Raw genomic sequence first — 19,585 nt, 5'->3', positions numbered from 1 at the left:
CACTGGGTAGGGAAGCCCAGTTCAGAACTCCTGGCGCTGCTTGTCTTCCAAGGCCAGGCAGATCCTCAGGCTCCCTCGGGTGGAACCTTCAGGTGCTGCACTGGGCTGGGAAGTGAGGAACTATCTCGAGATGTGTGTGTGTGTGTGTGTGTGAGAGAGAGAGAGAGAGAGAGAGAGAGAGAGAGAGAGAGACAGACAGACAGACAGACAGACAGACAGACACAGAGACAGAGAAAGACAGAGACAGACACACACAGAGAGACAGAGAAAGACAGACACATATATACAGAGAAACACAGAGAGACAGACAGACAGACAGACACACACACACACACACACACACACACACACAGAGAGAGAGAGAGAGAGAGAGAGAGAGAGAGAGAGAGAGAGAGAGAGAGAGTTGTCTTCAGGCCTGGATTGAACATGGGAAACCCAGGCAGCCTGTCTCTGTGCTCAGGTTTTGTGTCATGGCCACCCACCCCTCATGAGTAAAGAGACTCGGCCTCCTCAGACAGATATGGTTTATTAATTCAGGCCGGAGGCACCGGGGTGCAGCAGACCAAGTTTGGCACTGGAAAGATCCACAGGAAGGAGAGGTGCATGGCTCTATTTTTGGGGCGCTCAGTAGGTGATTGGTGATCGCCCCGCACACCTCTTCACCTCTGCTAGGAGCCCAATAGCTTTTTATACCTCCCTGTACCATTCCCTCAACCGATGTGAGAGTGCGTTTGGGGAGGAGGTTACATTGAGAGAGGTCACGGAGAAGGGTTCCAGCAAGGGAATTCAAGGCTGGGGTGGGGCTGGGGTACTCGTTGGTGGAGGCGGGCCCCAAGCCATAGTTGGCCAGTGCTCCCGCAGGACCTAAACGGGGAGGGTAGGTGGCCTGGAGGAGAAGCCGGTCTGCTAGCTGCGGGTGTAGTAGCTGTAGTCGTCCTCGCAACCATCAAAAGGGCCAGGCGGGCTGCAGGGTTCGCCGCTGTCCGTGCCCTGCACCGAACGCTCACGCAGGCGCACCGCGTCGTACAGACCCTGCGGTGGTTCATCAAGCAGCACATCGCGCTCGGAACGCGAGCGAGTAAGAAGGCCCACGTTACGCAAGAGCAACAGGACAGGTGCATAGAGCAGGTTGGCCAGGCCCATGCCGAGGCTGAGCTGCTCAAAGCCAAGAGAGTGAACAATATGGCCTGCCACTATGGGCCCGAGTGCGTAAGCCACAGAATAGGAGATGTCTGCTATAGCATAGACGCTGCCATAGACTGATACGTGGCGCACGTCCACCAGGAAGGCGAGCGTGGGTAGCAGCGCCGTGTCCACTAACGCGATGCCGAAGCAGAGGCCGCAGAGCGAGACCACTAGTGGCGCGAAGGAGCGGCAGGCAGGTACTATGCAAGAGCTTGCTCCAATCACCGCTAGCCCGAGAGCGCCGTACAGCCACTGCAGGTGTGGATAGCGCGCGGCTAGGCGCACGGTGAGATAGACGCCTAACACGTGCGGCACGAAAGCCGGCAGCCAAACCATTCCCATCTCCCACTCGGATGCTGCCATTGTGTTTTTCATCCACGTGGCTATGGTGGGCTCGAGGAACGCAAGGGGAATGTTACAGGTCGTGAGTGCGCCGGCTACCACAGCGATGTATGGGTCCAGCATGAGGCGGTGGATAGGTGTGCCCACGGGCAGGTTGGCCCGCGCCCGAGCCGCAGCCGAGAAGGGCTTAGCCACCGCCAGCAGCAGCAGTGCGTCGAAGAGCGAGACGGCAGCGAGCACTAGAAAAGGCACACGCTTGCCCGCGAACTCGTAGAGGATGCCTCCGAAGGGTGGCGCCACTAGGCTTCCAAAGCTAATGAAAGCTAGCGCCACGCCCAGGGCACGGCTGCGTTCGGGCTCCTCGGGATACTTGTCGGCGATCATGGCGATGCCAGACGTGTCCGCGAAGGCTGAGCCCAGGCCTTGTAGACTGCGCGCGGCGAAGAGTGTGGCATAGTCCTCTGCAAAGGCAAACATGACTGTGGAGGCGAACATGACGCCCAGGCCAATAAGCAGAGGCACGTCGTAGCTCATGCGATCAATGAAAGGTCCGCTCAAGGGGTTCACCAGAAGCTGCAAGATAGCCTTGGAGGCAAACAACACCCCTATCTTCACATCTTCACTTTCTGTGGGGTAGCGAGGCCGCAGGATTGACCGGGCAGATCCAGCAGCCGTCGGGGACGCCGAGGTGTTGGCCAAGTAGGCGCTGGCATTAGCCAGAGTGGGTGGTGGCAGGGTGGGTTCCCACACCTCAGCAACCAAGGTAGGACTCTCGCTGCCCCCGCGCATGTGGGCGATATAGTCGGGAACAATGGGCACGATGACCATGTACAACATGTTGTCCAGTAACAGTGCAACGCACACGATGACCAGCACCAGGCGCCGCTGCCTCTGGGGCTCCTGAAATGCGGCTCCCACCGCTTCCGACAGCTTGGTTGCCGCCGCCCGGGCCTGATCGGTTGGCGTGGTGGGTTCCATGCCCCTACTCGCTGCTCTTCCGAAGATGCTTCCACTTGAGTCGGGTGCCGGCGTCCCGCAGTGCAGAGGCTAGGGTATGGTACTTCGGGGGGCGCGGTCCTAGCCACGTAGCGCCCCCTGTGCTTCAGGTGGCTGTGGGGCTCTTATCTCCGAGCTCAGAGAAAAGCAAGGATTGTCCCGCGCTGCGCCGCTGCTCTTAGCTGCTCCAGGGACCAGTTGCCGCTGTTTCAGGTGCAACCGCGGAGGCCAGGAAGCAGAGGGGCTGAGGCAGGAGACTGGACGCGGGGTGCCCAGCGAGCCCAGGAGCAGCCCCTGCCACGTAGAGAGGCCGTGTGCACCCGCCCAGGGGCATGCTGCCGCCACTGCGCACCCCTCCCCGCGCGTCGGCTCTTGCCTCTTTCTCCGCCGCCGCCTCTTTTTTTTTCCTCCCTCCACTTGGGGCTATGACGCGGTGAGTCTCGGCCCCCGAGTGGTGCCCGGGCCATTGGCGTCGCTCATGCTAATGCGACGTCGTCGGGGCGGGGGCCGGGGGCGGGGCGCGTCGGGGTAGGGGTCCGCTTCCCAGATACAGCCAGGGGAAGGGGATCTTTGAGAGAAAGAGTCCTAGACAAGCCCCTAGAGATGGGTGCTCCATGGGAGGAACCGGCCCTGTGTTCTTCCCAGTTCTGAGACCTATAGGAGTGAGGCTCCATTCTTCCCCCACTTGGGAGGAGGGGGTACCGCAGCCGGTTCCCCGCAGCCTGGTGGGAGACGGGAGAGCCAGGGCTCTAGACCTCCTCCTCAGCCTGGACCTCGGCGCACAGCGGGCACGGAGCCCCCGAGGTGAGCCGCGCTGCCTCCATCTGTTCTCACAGCTGGAACGCGCAGCCGGGACCTAGAGGCACAGTGTACGCAATCCCTTCCTTCGGTCTCTTCCAGGAAGGGATGGAGAAGGTACAGAACCTTCTGGGTCTGGTTCCGACCCACCTGCCCTTGGGCAGAAAGTCTTGGCAGCGACTGTGAGCGCGTAAGACTGACAGGAGGAGTCATCCCCTGCACCCAGAGCCCTAGATGTCAGCACGAACCCTTTTTTACCTCCCCCTGCCTGGAATCTCCCTTTCCGCTTTCCCAGGAGCGGGTCCCCACCCCCTCTAGCTCCGCCTATTTTTCTTTTCTATCTCCTCTCCTTCTCCTCATCCCAACACCTCCCAGGTCCTCTTCTCTCTAGACCAAGCCCTCCTTAGGCTCTTGTGAGCATCCGTCCACTTTTCTGCAACCCGCACTCTCCGCGGCCTTCTCCAAGCCCTGAGTGGGCTCACTAGTGGTGTGGCGCTAGTTAGAAGTCCTGTGTGGAAGCCTCTGGGTCTCAAGCGGCAGGGCCTCCGCAGCTTTGCTGTCAGTAGAGGCTTAGGAAGGCTCACCTTCCTTCCGGGAGGGCTGCACAATTCTGAGGCTTGTGGTTTGTGGCTGACCAGGAGACTGAACAGATCAGCCTATGCATTGGGTCCGGTATGTCCCCAGACAAGCTTTGACCCCAGATGGCATGTGAGGTCCGTGTACTAGTCCACAGACTGGCAGGAGAGAAGCTATTAGTCAGCTGAGATTGGGGGCCGGGGGAAGGGGGAGGGAGAGAAGCCAGTGTTGAAAACGCACTTTCTCAGTCTTCCAGCATCACAGGAGCCTTCAGAGCCCAAGGCATCGGATCCAGCTTCTTCTGTCATCCTTCCCACCGGGAAGAAGACATCATGATATCTGGGCTCAAGAGGCAGACAGATAGGATGGCTCCCAGCTCTGCCACTTAATAGATAAAAGTGCCAAGGAGGCTATTGCTTTCTCCTTCTGCTCCACTGTCCCTTTATTTATCTGTAAAATGGCACAGAAGTACCTACAGCTTAGGGGGTGGTACACACATAATATGAAAAATCATATTTGCTGTTATCATCGTAGCATGTGCTGCCTTATGTTCATGTCACAGTGGGGGGTCTTGTGAAGGGCAGATAGAAACTAGGAGTTTCCTGACTCTCTGGCTTATCCTTCGGATTGGGTAGGCATTGTGAGCCTGGGCTCTGTCTGGGCTGGTGCAAGATGCAGAAAGAACTGGAAAGTTGGCTTCTATTCTTAAGCCAGCTGCAAGATGAGGTGATGGAGACCGCCATGTCAGAGTGAGAGGCAGCAGTCTTATGGTCCTAGTGCCCAACCTCTCAACCCACACACACAGGTACCTATGAAAGGAAGAGGAACCCATCTGATTAGGGTAACTGCCATCACATGCCCTGTGGTGGCCCAGCTGCCCTGGAAATGAAGGAGGGAAGGAGCCACAGCTGTGGATGGCGTTGGGCAAGTCCTAGCCTGTCCCTGGCCCTCCTGGCCTGTCTTCACTAAGAGGTTACCAAAATTCACATTGCAGAAAGTGTAGGAAAAAACCCGTTGACTGCTATTGCACAGCCTTTATTCATAGCACACTCTCCAGCGACCAGTTCTTTCTTAGCTTGCTTCGTGAACTTTTGTCACCTGACTTTACCATTTGTTGCTTCTTGGAGACACTTCTCTGCACACTTGAGTTTAAAAACCTGGAGCTCTCTCTGGTTTTCTACAAAGGCTTCACCTGTGGTTTTTAAAGAGGTCCTCCCCAACCTATGTGGCAGTGGTTAATTATTCATATATTGTCCCTCTATCTGAATAAAACCAGGAGGCAGGATGAGACTGGAGGCAGATTTGTTTCTAGTAGCTAATGGACAGTGAGTGGAAGCTCTCAGAAAGGAGACTCCGCGGTGCTAGCAAGCGGCAGGTCTTGTCTCTTGCTCCCCACCCTACATAATAACCCAGAGCTGTTCCTGGGAATGAAGCCAATTCATTTTTGGACTCACACTCGACTCACTGCTCTTCTGTTCCTGTATGAGATGCACACTCACCTGTTCTGTCTCAGAGTCCCATGTATGTTCCTATCTCATCCCCCCTCAACCCTGGTACAGGGTAGATGCTAACCCTCCCTCCTCATAGGGAACTAGGCATAGAGAAAGAAGCTTGCCACTTGTCCAAGATTCTGGCTGTTGAGACCTGTCTGCTGCCTCCCTTTTCTTTGTGTTTCATTGCGCCTGTGTTACCCCGTCTGGCACACCTTGGTAGGGTAAGGACAAGATGCAGATAAAGACTGGAGTAAGAAAGGCACCTGACCGGCTCCGGGTCTCTAAATGACATTCTTTAGTGTCTAAGTAAGAAGACAACGGCCTTCCCATCTGGACTGGGGTACAGGGGTCACAGGCAAGGGAGGATCCCCATAGGCAAAAGGCTATCTCCTCCTGGATGAGCCAGGCCACGAGGCTCACTGGAACTGTCCATGGTCCTGGCCAGTATGCTGCCTGGCAGTAGGCCTCCAAGGGCCCCGGTTCCGGTTAGGCTGTGTTTCTGTGCCTGTGGCTTTTTCCTCGCCCTGGCGCTTGGCAAACTCCTTTCCCGACACTCCTGCATTTGATCATAACTTATAGACAAGAGGAAATTTCCTATTCCATCCTGGAGGGAAAACAGAAGCACCTTTTCTCCTTTCCCTTCAAAATGTAGAAACTGTTACTACAGGGTACAGGTACATACCTTGTAAGTTGACTGAGCGGAGGAAGGAATTTATTTATTAAATCTGTAAGGAGAGCTAGCAATGGGACAGGTGGTGTGCAAAGCATGCACTAACTCATTTAATTATCTCACCAACACTCGTATTATCTTTCTATTGTTGGGATAATGCATCCTAGTCAGATCTAACGCCCGCATTCACCTCAGTCTCAGTGGCATCCAGCAGCAGGGACTGGCAGCCCAAGGAACTCACCATGTGGCCTCAGGGCTCAAAGCCTGGTACTCAGTGGGAGCTTCATTAGTACCTTGAATTGCTTCAGACGGCTCGGTGGTGTTTGGATGACAACCTTTCTTCTCATTTCATTCAGCGGGCACAGCTGTGGCCTTTAGTCTGATAAAACAAAATCTGTTTCCCTCTGGATCAGTGCCACGGGGAGCTGGGTCAGAGTGTGGAGTTCTGGGGTGGGGGGAGTCTGGAGAGAGGGTGCAAACGGAACCTACAGCAGTGCGTACTTGAGGTCCTGAGTGTGGAGGTGCCGCTGTGGAGGGAGGGGCCGTCTGTTCTGGCTTCGTTTCTGAGATGGTGCAAGGGGTCCTCTGACATGAAGGTCAGAGCTTTACCATGTGTTGCTTCTTGGCGAAATTCATCCCAGAGTTGCAAACTGCCTGGGTGTCTGTGGAGAAGCAGGTTGGTGTGGTGGTTGGGCAGTGTGTGGGCGGGGTGCCTACTCCAGATTTATTATTCCTTTGTCTCTGTGGAAGAAGCACTTAAGGGCAGGCTTAGTTCCAATGACACTCAGGAGCCTCTGGATTCCAGCACTGGGGGTGGGGGTGGGGCAGTGTTCTCAGGCCTCACTAGCCCCTCCCTCGTGTGCTGCCTTGTGTGTGGGGGTGGGGTGGGGCTTCAGCATTACTTAATTAATTTAGGCCTCCACAGCTCAGTATTCTCAGATTCAGAAGAACAGAGTGGCCTCGTGTCAGCTTTTCCCGGAAACCTGTGATTCTGGTGGCTGGGAGCCAGAGGACTATGAGTCTGCCTGGCTGCCCTTGGCCAGCCCGTCCCAAGGGCCCAGACTTGGATAGTATAGTGGGTGCAGTAGGGCAAAGGACAATGTCTTCTACATGCTGAGTGAGCTCTGATCTGCTCTCCACAGCTCTCAGAGAAAGGACCTGGCCAACACATGGACTTGTAGATCCCTCACATGCATTCTGACAGGAAGCCTGGCCTCAGATCACTTTTGTTTTAGCCCTTATGTTTGCTTTTCATTTCAATTCTATGACTCCCTCAGGTTCACTTCCTTCTTTAAAAATTTGCCCTAGACCAGTAGTTCACGACCCCTTTGGTGGAGATTGAATGACCCTTTCATGGGGGGGGTCACCTAAGACCATTAGACAACACAAATATTTACATTACAAGTCATAAAAGTAGCAAAATTTCCTATACTAAGCAGTGACAAAATAATTTTATGGTTGGGGGAGGGAGTTTCACCACAACATAAAGAACTGTATTAAAGGGTCGCAGCATTAGGAAGGTTAAGAACCGCCATCTTTCCCCAAGACTGGGCCACTCAACAGCTCTCAACTGGACACCTTCCCTCTTTAGCTAACCAGTGCATACCTGCACAACACCAAATTTATTTACTCTGTCAAACTTTAGGAATGTTCCTAGCTTGTTCACAGAGCCCCCACACCACCTGCTATGTGGGCCTAGCTTTGTCTCCGGGGATATCAGCCTCCCAGCCTTCCTGTGCTCGGATCATCTCTAATCAACCTCTGAGGCTCACACCTGCCCATTTGTGCGCCAGCAAGTTTGTTGTTACTGCTGTTGTCTTCTCTTGTTGGCCTGCAACTCTCAAAATCCTCCTGCCTCAGCGTCTCAAGTGCTTGTGTTTCAGGAGAAGGCCACCACTTAATCAGAGCCGCCCTGAAAGCTCTTTAGAGATGAGCTCTGTTTGTTTGTTAGGGCTTGGACACAGCACTCTGCATGGGGAGCTGGTGTGCTAGTGGGTTTCAAAATCACCTCTACACTTGTTGAAATAAAAAATAAATCACACAAATACTATGGAACTACATTCTGCTAATGGAATTCATAGTGTTATAGATGTTTAGTCCCTGGCCACCATTATTGTTTTATGCATATTTCCAGGCCCCTTCTAAACTTTTCTATGCATAGATATGAGCTCATATAAAATTTAACAAATCGCATTGCATTTAGTTAAGTGTGTTTTAATGTGTGTTGCTATGTGTGTGCCACTCTGGGGCTTTCTCATTTTCTACTAAGCATTTAATGCACCTTAGTTTATAAAAAGGGAATTCTGTTGTCTTCCTCTCTTTAAAGGTTGATTTGTTTTTATGCAGATGAGCCTTTTGCCTGCCTGTATGTCTGTGGACCACGTGCATGACTTGTGCTCATGGAAGTCAGGAGAGGGTGCCACATCCCCTGGGACTGGAGTTACAGGTAGTTGTGAGTTGTCATGTAGATGCTGGGACTGAGCTCTGGTTCTCTGCAGAAGCAGTAAGTGTCCTCAACTGTTCAGCCATCTCTCTAGTCCTGAGTTCCATTTTCTTAGCTGCTATTATACTATGAGACTTTTGTTAGTGTTTTTAAAAGGGGTGTGTGTGTGATATTCATTTCCCACTGACATCCTACCTATAGATGGGCCTGGTTTTTTTCTGATTTGTTGATGTTACAATGAACAGCTTCCTCCTCTTATGGAGAGGTTTCTCCCAGTGGTGTGCATGTTTATTTCTTTTGTTTGCTTATTTGGGATTTTTGTTTTGTTTTTAGTTTTTTCAAGACAGGGTTTCTCTGGGTGTCCTGAGAGTAGTCAGTGCTCTTAACCTCTGAGCCATCTCTCCAGCCCTTATTTTGTTTCTTAAAGACAGGTCTCTTGGGCTGGAGGGATGGCGCAACAGTTAAGAGCACTGACTACTCTTCCAGAGGTCATGAGTTCTATTCCCAGCAACCACATGGTGGTTCACAACCATCTATAATGTGATCTGATGCCCTCTTCTGGCATGCAGGGGTACAAGCAGGCAAAACACTGTATACATAATAATAAATACAACTTAAAAAAAAAAAAGACAGGTCTCTTATGTAGGTCACTCTGTAGTCCAATCTGGCCTTGAACTCAGTAAGAATATTCTTGCCTAGACCGCCCCGAATGTTCCCTCACACCGAGACCGTTTTACACTTTAAAAGAAATTTCCAAATTGCCTTCCAAAATGGTTGCACAAACCTTCACATCAGGGCCATGTCAGTGCCGGTGCGTGTTCTGAGCAGTCTTTTCCTTTTGTCAGTCTGATGAGAGATAGTATTCATTGTCATTTCAATCATTAAATGCTTAATTGGCTGAGATGCTTTTGGTATGTTTGTAGGCCATTTGAATTCCGTGTGTGTGTGTGTGTGTGTGTGTGTGTGTGTGTGTGTGTGTGTGTGTGAACTGCCTGTTGCTTCACTTCCCTGTTTTTCCACCAGGTTGTCCTTACCTTCCTGCATCATCATAAGCATTTTTGAAGGTGCTGTCTTTGCCCTGAATGTCCCCATTGGAGATGACAGCTATTGTTAGACCTTCACTCTAGATTTGGCAGTTTATACTTTTCGAGCAGGGTAAGTTAGAGCGTCAGTTAACAGCCTAAGAGCCTCTTTTGACAGGGGACAATCCAAGCTCCTTAGCTTGATGTAAAAGGTTTTCTATCTGATCCACCCACTGCTATGCTCTAATGCAATGCCCAGATTCAATTACTGATTCTATCAGCTTCTATCTCTCTGGAAAAACTTACTCAAATGCTCTGCGTTTAGAATCTGTTGTTTTTAAAAAACCCTCACAGAATTGGTCCTTCTTTTTACAAGGCTCCTACAAGTTTACATTGCTCCTTCTTTGTCCATGTCCAAGTGTCTGACCTTGTACAACACACTCAAGCCCATCAGATCTTATACTGTTTATGCAGTGGGTGCGTTGTGGTGCTCACAGAGTCTGCTACAGAGCGACCGAGCTCACAAATGTGCATCACTCCTGCTTTCCTAGATGACTTACACTGAACTTCTGTGGTCCAGCCAAGCACTAAGTAAAATCCATCTCCCACTGTGTTGTGACCGCACTCCTATCACTGTATGGACCACACCACATTGCGTCAATGCACGCTATTTGCTCTCGTAGATCCTGTCTTGTAGGTGAGATCTAAGGTAGCTTAGCCTTGATCCCTGGCTGATGCACATCATACTGGAAAGATGACTGTTGGATGAAGGATTTTTTCCCATTTCAAAAAAGAATTAGGGATTTCTCATTTTGTTAAAGGGCTGTGGAAAGTGGAGTGCCCCGGGGACGCTTAGTGAGAAGCTCACACGGCCCTGAAAAAAAAAAAAATCCAGACACATTCTAGAAAGAACCAGGAAACATTTCCATTGACGGGCTGGTTGGAGAAGCTAAGATATCAACAGGAAACTGCACTTTACAGTCTAGAATTGCTTTTGGGAAGAAAACAGAAGGTAAATAGAGGCTGCCGGCCTTCTCTCCTAGGCTTCAAGGCTGCTGTGATTGGGAAAGAGGTCTGACTAGGCACCATCACTTCCATTTATAGTTTTGGTAAACGTGCATTTGGGGCAGGGACTCTTTGGAGGACAGTGTCATGGGCTCCTCCATGTAGCCGACCAGTGGTTGTAAACCTTCCTAACGCTACGACCCTGTAATGCAGTTCCCCATGCTGTGGCGACCCCAACCATAAAGCCGTTTTGTTACTACTTTGTAACCGTAAATTTGCTACTGTTATGAATCGTAATTTTTAAAATAGTCTTAGGTGATCCCTGAGAAAGGGTTTTTTGATAGCCTCCCAAGAGGCCATGACCCACAGGTTGAGAACCACCAGCCCAGAAGGAAGCATCAACAGTGTGTAAATATCATCAAGTAGGCTCTTTGCATATCTAAAGAAAGGTCTGTTTGTGGATCCAATCCATCTAAACAGGTAATTGCCATCTACCAGATATGTTTCTTTTTCTTTATCTTTATCTTTCACAGTACGGGATGTCTTGAAGCCTCTGAAATCTGGCTCCTCAGTGAGTGTAGTCCGCGGAGACATAAGGAGAAAGCCCCCTCTAGTGGCAAGGCCGTGCATTGCAAAGCCTGCACCTCCTGCCCATCAACCTCACTGCAGTCTGGGACAGAGTCCAGAGAGTCCGTTTCTGGCTAATGCCTTGTCCAGGTAAGTTTACTGAGGAAAGAGACCAGCAGCAGGAAACACAGTAGCCATGTCTATGGACATTCTAATAGAAGCCTTTTTTTCTTTCTAACTTTTTGTCTCATCACCTTCAGGGAGGAAAGGCCCCAAAGTCCATTTAATGAGCAAGTGCAGGTCAGCAGCACAGGGTGGATGATGAGCCAACGTCTCATCTGCAGGCTGTCTGACCTGTCCTCTGTTGCTCATCTGCTTGGTCCCACATCTTCAGTGCTTTGATATTTCATGGGCTTCTTCTGTGGGCTTCGAAGCCTTGGCATTCTCCTGGACCCCACTAGGCCGTGCTATGAAAGTTCCCGCCAGCAGAGATTCAACCATGCAACCAGAGGGACAGGAGAACTTGATTCAACTTATCCATAGGCTTGGAGCCAAGCTAGTGCTTTGGGAAAGTCCAGCAGCATCCCATAATTTCTCACAGCTTTCAGAACTCAGGTCACAGCATGGTGTGGTCTCGGAGGGTGGTCTCGGAGTCCCATGCATACCAAGAGGAATTTCTGTCATAGTCAGCCACATTTACAGGAACAGCAGGAGTAGGAACAAATGTTTTCAGGTAGATTATTTTGTTCATAGCAATAAAACCAAGCAGGGCTGTTCCCTTCTTTTTGCTGTGCTTTCCCGCAGTCGCTTGGCCACATCTCTTATTATTCCAGATCTATTTGCATGGTAACAACATTCCTCATTTAAAAGTACAGAGTCCCCTCTCTTTGTGGTCAGTGAATGTAATCCTCTTCTAGTTTGGGGGACCTACTTCTGCAAGAGAGGCTACTTGACCTCTTATTGTCTCTAGAGCCTGGGCTGCCTGTTTCACATCTTGCATTGCTTTAGAGGCCAGCTGTTCATGCTGGATCCCAGAGGATGCTGGTTCCCCAAAACCAGTTCCTACTCCCAGTGCCATCCCCAATTCCAGCAGCAAAGGTACAACTTGGAGAGCTCTTATGATTCTTCCAAGCCCTCTCCCGGGATGGCAATCAGCTGGGCTTCCCAAGAGGCAGGAAAAGTCAGTATTACTCTGCTAGGCTAGGATTTGACAGGCCCAGGAACCGAAACATAGCATCCAGCCTTATATGGCTGTTTACCTCTTGCTAGGGCTTGGTGGTGGTGGTGTAACAAATGTCCTGTGTATGTATTAGCAACACTTGGACACAAGCAGTGAAGGGACTCTACAACAAGGCAACACAGGTCTTTTGACTGTTAGCTAAGTATAACATTCGCCTCTGGCAACGGAGATTATCATAGAGGATAACATAATCTGAGTTTTTAACGTACTGGGTCCACTACATGACAAACATAACAGCAAGATAAAACCTGAATTTGTCTCAAGCCACCAGAAACCATCTCAATTTTAATCTTGTAAGTTACTAGGTTACAGGTGACCCAGCAGCAACTGCTGTGTCCCCTGGGCCCTTCTAGGCCCTTCTATGCCCTTCAGGGACATTCTGGTGGTGTTTCCCACACAGTGGCAGCCTTCTTAGACAGATAGGTAGGATAGAAGGCCCAGAAAATTTTCTTGGGGACCTGAGAACCTAACAGAGGCCCCAGATGGCAAAAAGTGGAGCAGTGTCAAATGAGTTCCAAGTGCCTCCTCATTCTGGGCAGGATCTAAGCGTCCTCCAGAGGAACGCAACCCCAAATATCAATTGCGACCCCAAATGTCAAATGGTCCCTTTATGCAGAGTGCAGAGAGGGCAAGCGTCAGAGATAACAGTGAGCCTGCAGATAAGAGTGACCCAAAGACCGCCAGGCGTGGTGGCGCACGCCTTTAATCCCAGCACTCAGGAGGCAGAGACAGGCAGATTGCTGTGAGTTCGAGGCCAGCCTGGTCTACAAAGTGAGTCTAGGACAGCCAAGGCTACACAGAAAAACCCTGTCTTGAAAAACCAAACCAAACCAAAACAACAACAGCAGCAACAACAACAACAACAAAGAGTGACCCAAAGGCCTGGTGACCAGATAGGAGTCTAATTTCCTCAAGGAAAGTTTCCCAAGTGCTGAGGGCTGAGAGGTCTCCCTACGATTCTGCCTAATGGTTTCCCAGTGGTCCCTTCCTATGTGATGATGTGAGACAGACAGCCGAGGATGAGGACTCACCTCCGAAGATGAAGTTACTCATCTGCCCATGTCTCTCTTCAGAGCTTTGGTGATGCTTGGCTTTTCATGATGTGCAACTGGACTTTAAGCTGGTGTCACCCTTAGACAATAAGCATTTGCCATAGTATTTCAGACAAGCCCCCATGAACTCCATAGCCTTATGGGGTCCTGTAAAGACACCCAGCCATGGAGCTGCCAACTTGAACCTGAGGTGACGCCAACCAGCTGCACATCCATTCAGAGGTGATTGTGTTTCCTTTCCTCTTTTGGGAGGTGTGGTTCCCTGAGCTGAGGGCCTTCTTATGAAGGATTTTTTTTTTTTTTGAGACAGCGTTTCTCTGTGTAACCTTGACTGTCCTGGACTCACTTTGTAGACCAGACTGGCCTCGAACTCAGAGATCCACCTGCCTCTACCTTCTCAAGTGCTGGGAATGCAGGTGTGTGTCATCGAGCCTGGCTTATGGAGGATTCTTTAGAATATGATTAGGGAATTCTACCCCAAGTGGGCCTGACTAGAACTCTGAGCTTCATTCAGCGCCTTACCTTATCCTGCAAGTTCTTCCTGTCAAGTTTGTCTCTCTCTCTCTCTCCAGTGATCTAGTTAGGGGCTTGGCTGACAGGACAGTCAAGGACTGAGTCGAGTACTGCTCAGAGGAATGGCAGATATCGCTTAGCATCTGCATTTGGAACTCTTTCACTCTGGCCTGGCTGAGCTGCTGCTCCCTCAGTGTGAAGGGCTGCGGTGGCTGGGATCTCACTGGAGCCTCCAAATTCTGTTAGGGAATTCTACCCATCAAAACCAGAGGGACAGAGCTCTATTTACATACAGGCTGGGACCCAAGATAATGTTTTGGAAAGGGGCACCCCATATTTTCCTATAGCTTTTAGAGATCAGGTAATAGTGTGGCCACCTGAGGGTGGTCTCTGAGTCCTGTGACCCCCAAAAGGAATTTCTGCAGCCCAAGCAGGAGCAAACATTTACAGACACATGTTTTGTAGGTAGCAAAAAAAAAAAAAAAAAAAAAAACCCCACACAAACATTTGTAGGAGTAATACAATTTCTTTCTTACCAAACCAGATCTACATATGACCCTAGTCCAGATGACTACAGGAGTTACTCCTTAGCAAAGTTTCTTGTGAGTATCTTGTCTTCCCAAGATAAGTGATAGGGACTTTAATAAATGGGCAGAAATGAGCATTTAAGTGCAATTTTGGTTCATTCTTCTCCAAAATCTTGTGGTTTCTAGGCAAAGATTTTAATTATGCTACCATAATTAAAAGGAATCATTTGATTCCATTCGGTGCAGACACAGGAGCACGAAATGGATATCCACACCCTTTTCATGAGGTAGACCTGTGATTGTTGGGCATTGTCCGCCCTCGGCATGAAAGGGCAGGCTCAGCTTCGGAGTTCCACTGCTCAGGTCAAGTTCACGAGTTCTGCAAGGCTTTCGAGACCCTCTGTATATGGCATGCTCTTCCCCTGTCACTTTCTCCTTGCACTTCCAGACATCATAGGCTTGCCTGCCCGGGGCACCTGGGTCCTCATATCCTGAACTCAGAGCCCAATGTGTTCTCTTCCCTGCTTTCCAGAACGAGAGGTGACTCCTAAAAAGGGGTGCACTGGCCCAAAAACATTAGGAAGAATTCTTGGCCATGTTAAATTCACCTGGAATCTCTTAGGCCCACCATGCGCTCCAGACTAAAAGACATCTGAAATGCTTTGAATATACACATATAGACATGTGTGTATAGACTTCTCTAAAGTGAGGCATGACAACTCACTAATTTGGTTTGGATTCCTGTGTGATGGTGAAGGGGTGTGTGTGTGTGTGTGTGTGTGTGTGTGTGTGTGTGTGTGTGTGTGTACTCATATGCACGCACATGCACACATGATGAGACCAGAAGTTAACTAAGGTGTCCTGTTTTATTGCTTTGCACATTATTTATCATTTTTTTCTGTGTGTGAGAGAGTCTCACTATGTATCCCTGGTTGGTCTGAAACTCACTATTTAGACTAGGCTGGTTCCAAACTCATAGAGATCTGTCTGTCTCTGCTTCCCAAGTGCTGAGATCAATTGTGTGCAACCCTAGCCTACTATTCAGCTTATTATTTTGAGACAGGGTCTTTCATGAAGTCCAGAGCTGGTATTGGCTAGCTTGGCCAGCCAATGAGCCTCTCACACATACCGTTATATCAGCCCATCTGTGCCCTTCAGCACTGTCTCATGCTAGCACACTTGGCTTTCTAACTTGGTTTTTTAAAACAGATTAATGGTTGCTGACCAAGCCTCCTCACAGCACCTCCATTAGGTTGGAACTGTTATTCTCACCATCTTATGTGAGATGCAGAGAGAGAGGAAGTAACTCACTCCAGATCATACCATCAGGGAGCATCATAGCAGGGCTGCAACCCAGGCATATGTTCAAGACCCCGCGCTTCATCCCCAACACATGGCTACGATGGCTGATGGTGGCTCATGATGTTGGATGACTCATAGGTCAGGAGATCACATAGAGCCTGCCAGGTGCAGGTGACACAGTGGTGACTGACCTGAGGGTGCAACAGATCACATATCTGAAGCATTGACTATTATTGGTGTGCGATTTGGGAGAGCAATGTCAGCATCACAGTCCAGCTGAGTGCTGTCCAATGGCTGGTGCTGCTCCATTGTGCCTCTAACACCTGGTACCATGCCTGCACGCGCAGAGGCTATCACAGGGAGGAAAATGTCCAGGATTCAGATTCTCTCTTGTTGAGGGTCAAACTCATTAAACCTATCTGAAGTATCTTGGTGTTTTTACACTGTGCCCACGAGGCGAGAGTGTAGGGGTTCTATCTTCTAAACTCCTGTTGTAATTAGGCATGTGAGAATGCCTGTGTCTAAGTGTAATGAGTGTGTGGTGCAGAACGATCCTGATGGACCTTGACTGTGTAGGTTGGATACAAGTGTCAAGTTTCATTGCTAGACTTGATCCATGGTGGCTGGAGAGAGTTGAAAGGAATTCTCTGGAATGGTGCTAGACCTCGGAGTGGCGATGCAGGCAAGGACTCAGATTTTGTACTTAGGGACAGGAATGTAGGCATAGCCTACCTGCACAGGTGGTGGTGGTGATGGGGGTGGCAGCACAGGGAGGTGGCTTCAGGGCAGGCCGTGTGAAAGCATCACGGGTAATTATATACAATTGATTAAGCTTCATTTAAAGTTAGCATCAAATTAATCATGACATATGTATACATCCATCACAATGGTGAGGGCCTGTCTCCCCAGCTCCTGAGCATGCAGTCCAGTGAGATGTGTTTGACCGTTCATTGGCTCTATGCCATGTCAAGCTGCCTCTCAGATGTGCAAATGACAGGTGCCATTTCCTCGTTTGAACTCCTCAGACGCCATCTGGTAGCAGACCTCACAGCCTGGAACATCCTCACTGACCCCAGATATGGAGTCAGCTCCAGACTCCCTCATGGAGCGTTCAGTCTGCACAGTGGGTGATTGGCTCAGACGGCCTCTGGGTGACTGGGCAGAGAGCAGAAGGGCCATGCCTCCAGCGGACCAGCCCTGTTAAGCCACTCTCTGAGAAGGAGCAGGCTTATCGAGAGTACCCATAGCTCAAGAGGGACCCAGGCTGTATTCTACATGAACGATTCCCAGGAATGTCCCCAGCCCTGCTGGTTATGTTAGGAACGGTTGGCCCAGGCTGGCCTTCCTCTCTGTGAGATCCCTGTAGGAGAGAGGCAGAGAAGCCCCTAGCCCTGAACTGAGGACATTAATGCAAGGAGGGAAGGAAGAAAACTCCTTCCTAAGGGTCAGAGGTCTTCTAGTCCCCTTTTAGCTCATGTATGGGCTCAGAAGAGTGGGCCTTTAACCAACAGGGTCTCCTCCTTCAGCATCAAGAATAGTTTGTGAAATGCCAGTGCCAAGATAAGCAAGCTTGCCTCACTCCTGAGTGTAGGGAGGAGGCACAAGCAGGGCAGGGCAGGCAGGGCCACTTGGTGATTGATGTGAAATCATCTGAGGATGCAGAAGGGCGAGGGAGCACTAGACCATCTATCAAGATGTAGTTAGAACTGGTCATCCCTTGGGGACCATGTATGACTAGTGATACCCAGAAGATGCTTTGAAGAACATGAAGGAAAAAGTGCTTTGGAGCCTTGCGGGGGTGATGGTGCTGTGCTGCTTACCACAGGCAGCCAGGATGGGGTCATGCCAGCAGCACCAGCAGCACTGCGCCTCATGCCTCTACTGGAAGGAGCAGGACTCTGTTTCATAAATGATCCTGGCTACCCCGTGGGAGTGTGGATGAAAGACCCACAATCCATCTCGGAGACTCCAGGGCTCCATTGTCGGTTGGAGCATCTTAAATAGCTAGGGAAACAAGATGATATATGTACAGTACATAGCATGCCTTTGATAATTCCTCCACAACATTTGGGGTAATTTACCTACAGTCAAATAGTTGATGTTTGTGCATGAAAGGTGGACAAATATTCCTATTTTGAAAGATCAACAGAGCATAAATAGACTCGTGTCATTCCGGGTCAGGTTTTTGCCACCAAATGACGTAAGCCCAGACAGTGTTGAGTCACGAGACGTCTTCTGGCTTTCAGTGCCTTTTAAGGCTGACACTGAAGCTACAGGATTGCTGGTCGGCACTGTCCCCACAGGGAGGACGTGAGAATGGGATGGAATGAAGAACGGCTGAGCAAAGGAGACAGAGCTGGGACACAATGGACCTGTCCTCAGAGACCTTTTCCTCCGTGTCATGCAGGTGGCCGTCAAGTCTACATCGTCAACCTTCAAGGAGGGCTTGGAGACGGCCAAGGTGAGGCTCACCAACAGTGATCAAATAAAGACCACTGGACGTGTGTCCTTAGAGCCCAGCAAAGTTAAACTTCTTCCCCCGCTGAAGCAGACAGACGGGCTGCATACCTCAGACCCTCAGCTTCTTACAAGAGGAGCTACCCTTGGGCTGGGTGGGTCATTGAGAAGGCCGTGAGCAGGGCTTTAGGCAAAGAGTTGTGCTAGGAAGCAAGTTGGGTGCCCGTCCTCAGAAACTGCAGTTATGCTCTAGATGGAATTCTGCATCTGAGTCGCTGGGTGACTCTCCTCTAAATACAACTGGGCAATGGTCTTCTCAGTCACAATTCCAAACAGCCCTCTCTGGCCATGGATGGCTTTAGAGAACGGGACTTCTCAGCACGGCACCCTCAGAGTTTTCACAGATATCAACCACAGTAAGTGCACTCCCACCCTCAGCATTGCACAGACTAAAGGCCCTTTGCTACAACTACAGGGCTGGCCTCTTCTGACTTGGGGAACAGCCTGGAAAGCTGGGGAGGAGGCTAGACCCTGGCTTTGTGTCTGGGTTCCAACATCCACTACTTAGAGGCTTCCAGGCAGACCCTTAGATGTGATGGTGTCATTAAGTACCAGCTATGCATGGCCCTGACCTAAGCGTGGTTCCCTTCTGCCAGAGTCCTCAAGAAGCAGGCCACAGCCTCAGCTTCATACCAACCCCTCTGTTCATAGTGTACCCCAATATCTACGCACACAGTGGAACCACCAGTGGCTTCCCCATAAACAGGCTCTGAAAAGCTGCTTTGTGCTAAAAACAAACACCCAAGGGGTTTGCGAGGTAAGCAATAACAGGAAGGAGGCCTGGGGTCTCTGCCTTCATGCCGTGTCTGTTGTCTTTTCTTGGAGTCACACTCCAGCTTAGCTGGTCCCATAGGCATGTTGATTCCTCAAGGATTGTCTGTAGGAAAACTGGTGACACTCCTGCGCTTTCATCACCCCTCAAGGATGAAGACACAAAAATACCAGTAAATGGGGAGGGCATCGTGTCAGCTTCTACCGCTTCCTGCTCTTGAACCCCTAAAGCTGCCTGAAGGTTTTCAGTAATTGTCCTGGACCATGAATGTCAGGAGCAGCAGAGCCTCCAGCAGAAGAGTCACATCGTAAGCACAAGCAGTCTTCTCATGGGGACAGGCAGGTCCCCTCAAGCAATAAGGAAGACCTGGAGTCGCTTTGCACACATGGAGCCTAGTGTTCAACCAAACTACAGCTCTTGATCAAGACTGAGATTCATTCTGAGCACTGTTTCTCCATGCCCCAATTGTTCCTCCACCGAACCCAAAGCTCAGGGCCCTATGGCAAAGATAGACTTGGAACACCTGAACTTATTCCCACTGTGACCAGTCTTTACGCTGCTCTTC

The 19,585-nt window shown here is 50.4% G+C and overlaps 1 protein-coding gene across 1 annotated transcript; it reads right to left on the bottom strand.

Moving 5' to 3' along the window:
• Positions 1–510: 510 nt before the first annotated feature.
• Positions 511–3,411, bottom strand: SLC18A3 (solute carrier family 18 member A3). Its single transcript, XM_084796392.1, has one exon. The coding sequence runs from the start codon at positions 2,503–2,505 to the stop codon at positions 907–909; it is 1,599 nt and encodes a 532-aa protein (XP_084652518.1). The 5' UTR covers positions 2,506–3,411; the 3' UTR covers positions 511–906.
• Positions 3,412–19,585: the final 16,174 nt, after the last annotated feature.

Source organism: Acomys minous, assembly GCF_964271855.1.
Source record: "Acomys minous genome assembly, chromosome: 9".
NCBI classification, from domain to species: Eukaryota; Metazoa; Chordata; class Mammalia; order Rodentia; family Muridae; genus Acomys; species Acomys minous.
Note: the sequence above shows the minus strand (reverse complement) of the source record. Positions and strands in the feature narration are given on the sequence as shown.

Coding starts and splice junctions, on each gene's coding strand:
- SLC18A3 (XM_084796392.1), bottom strand. CDS start 2,505: ATGGAACCCACCACGCCAACCGATCAGGCCCGGGCGGCGGCAACCAAG.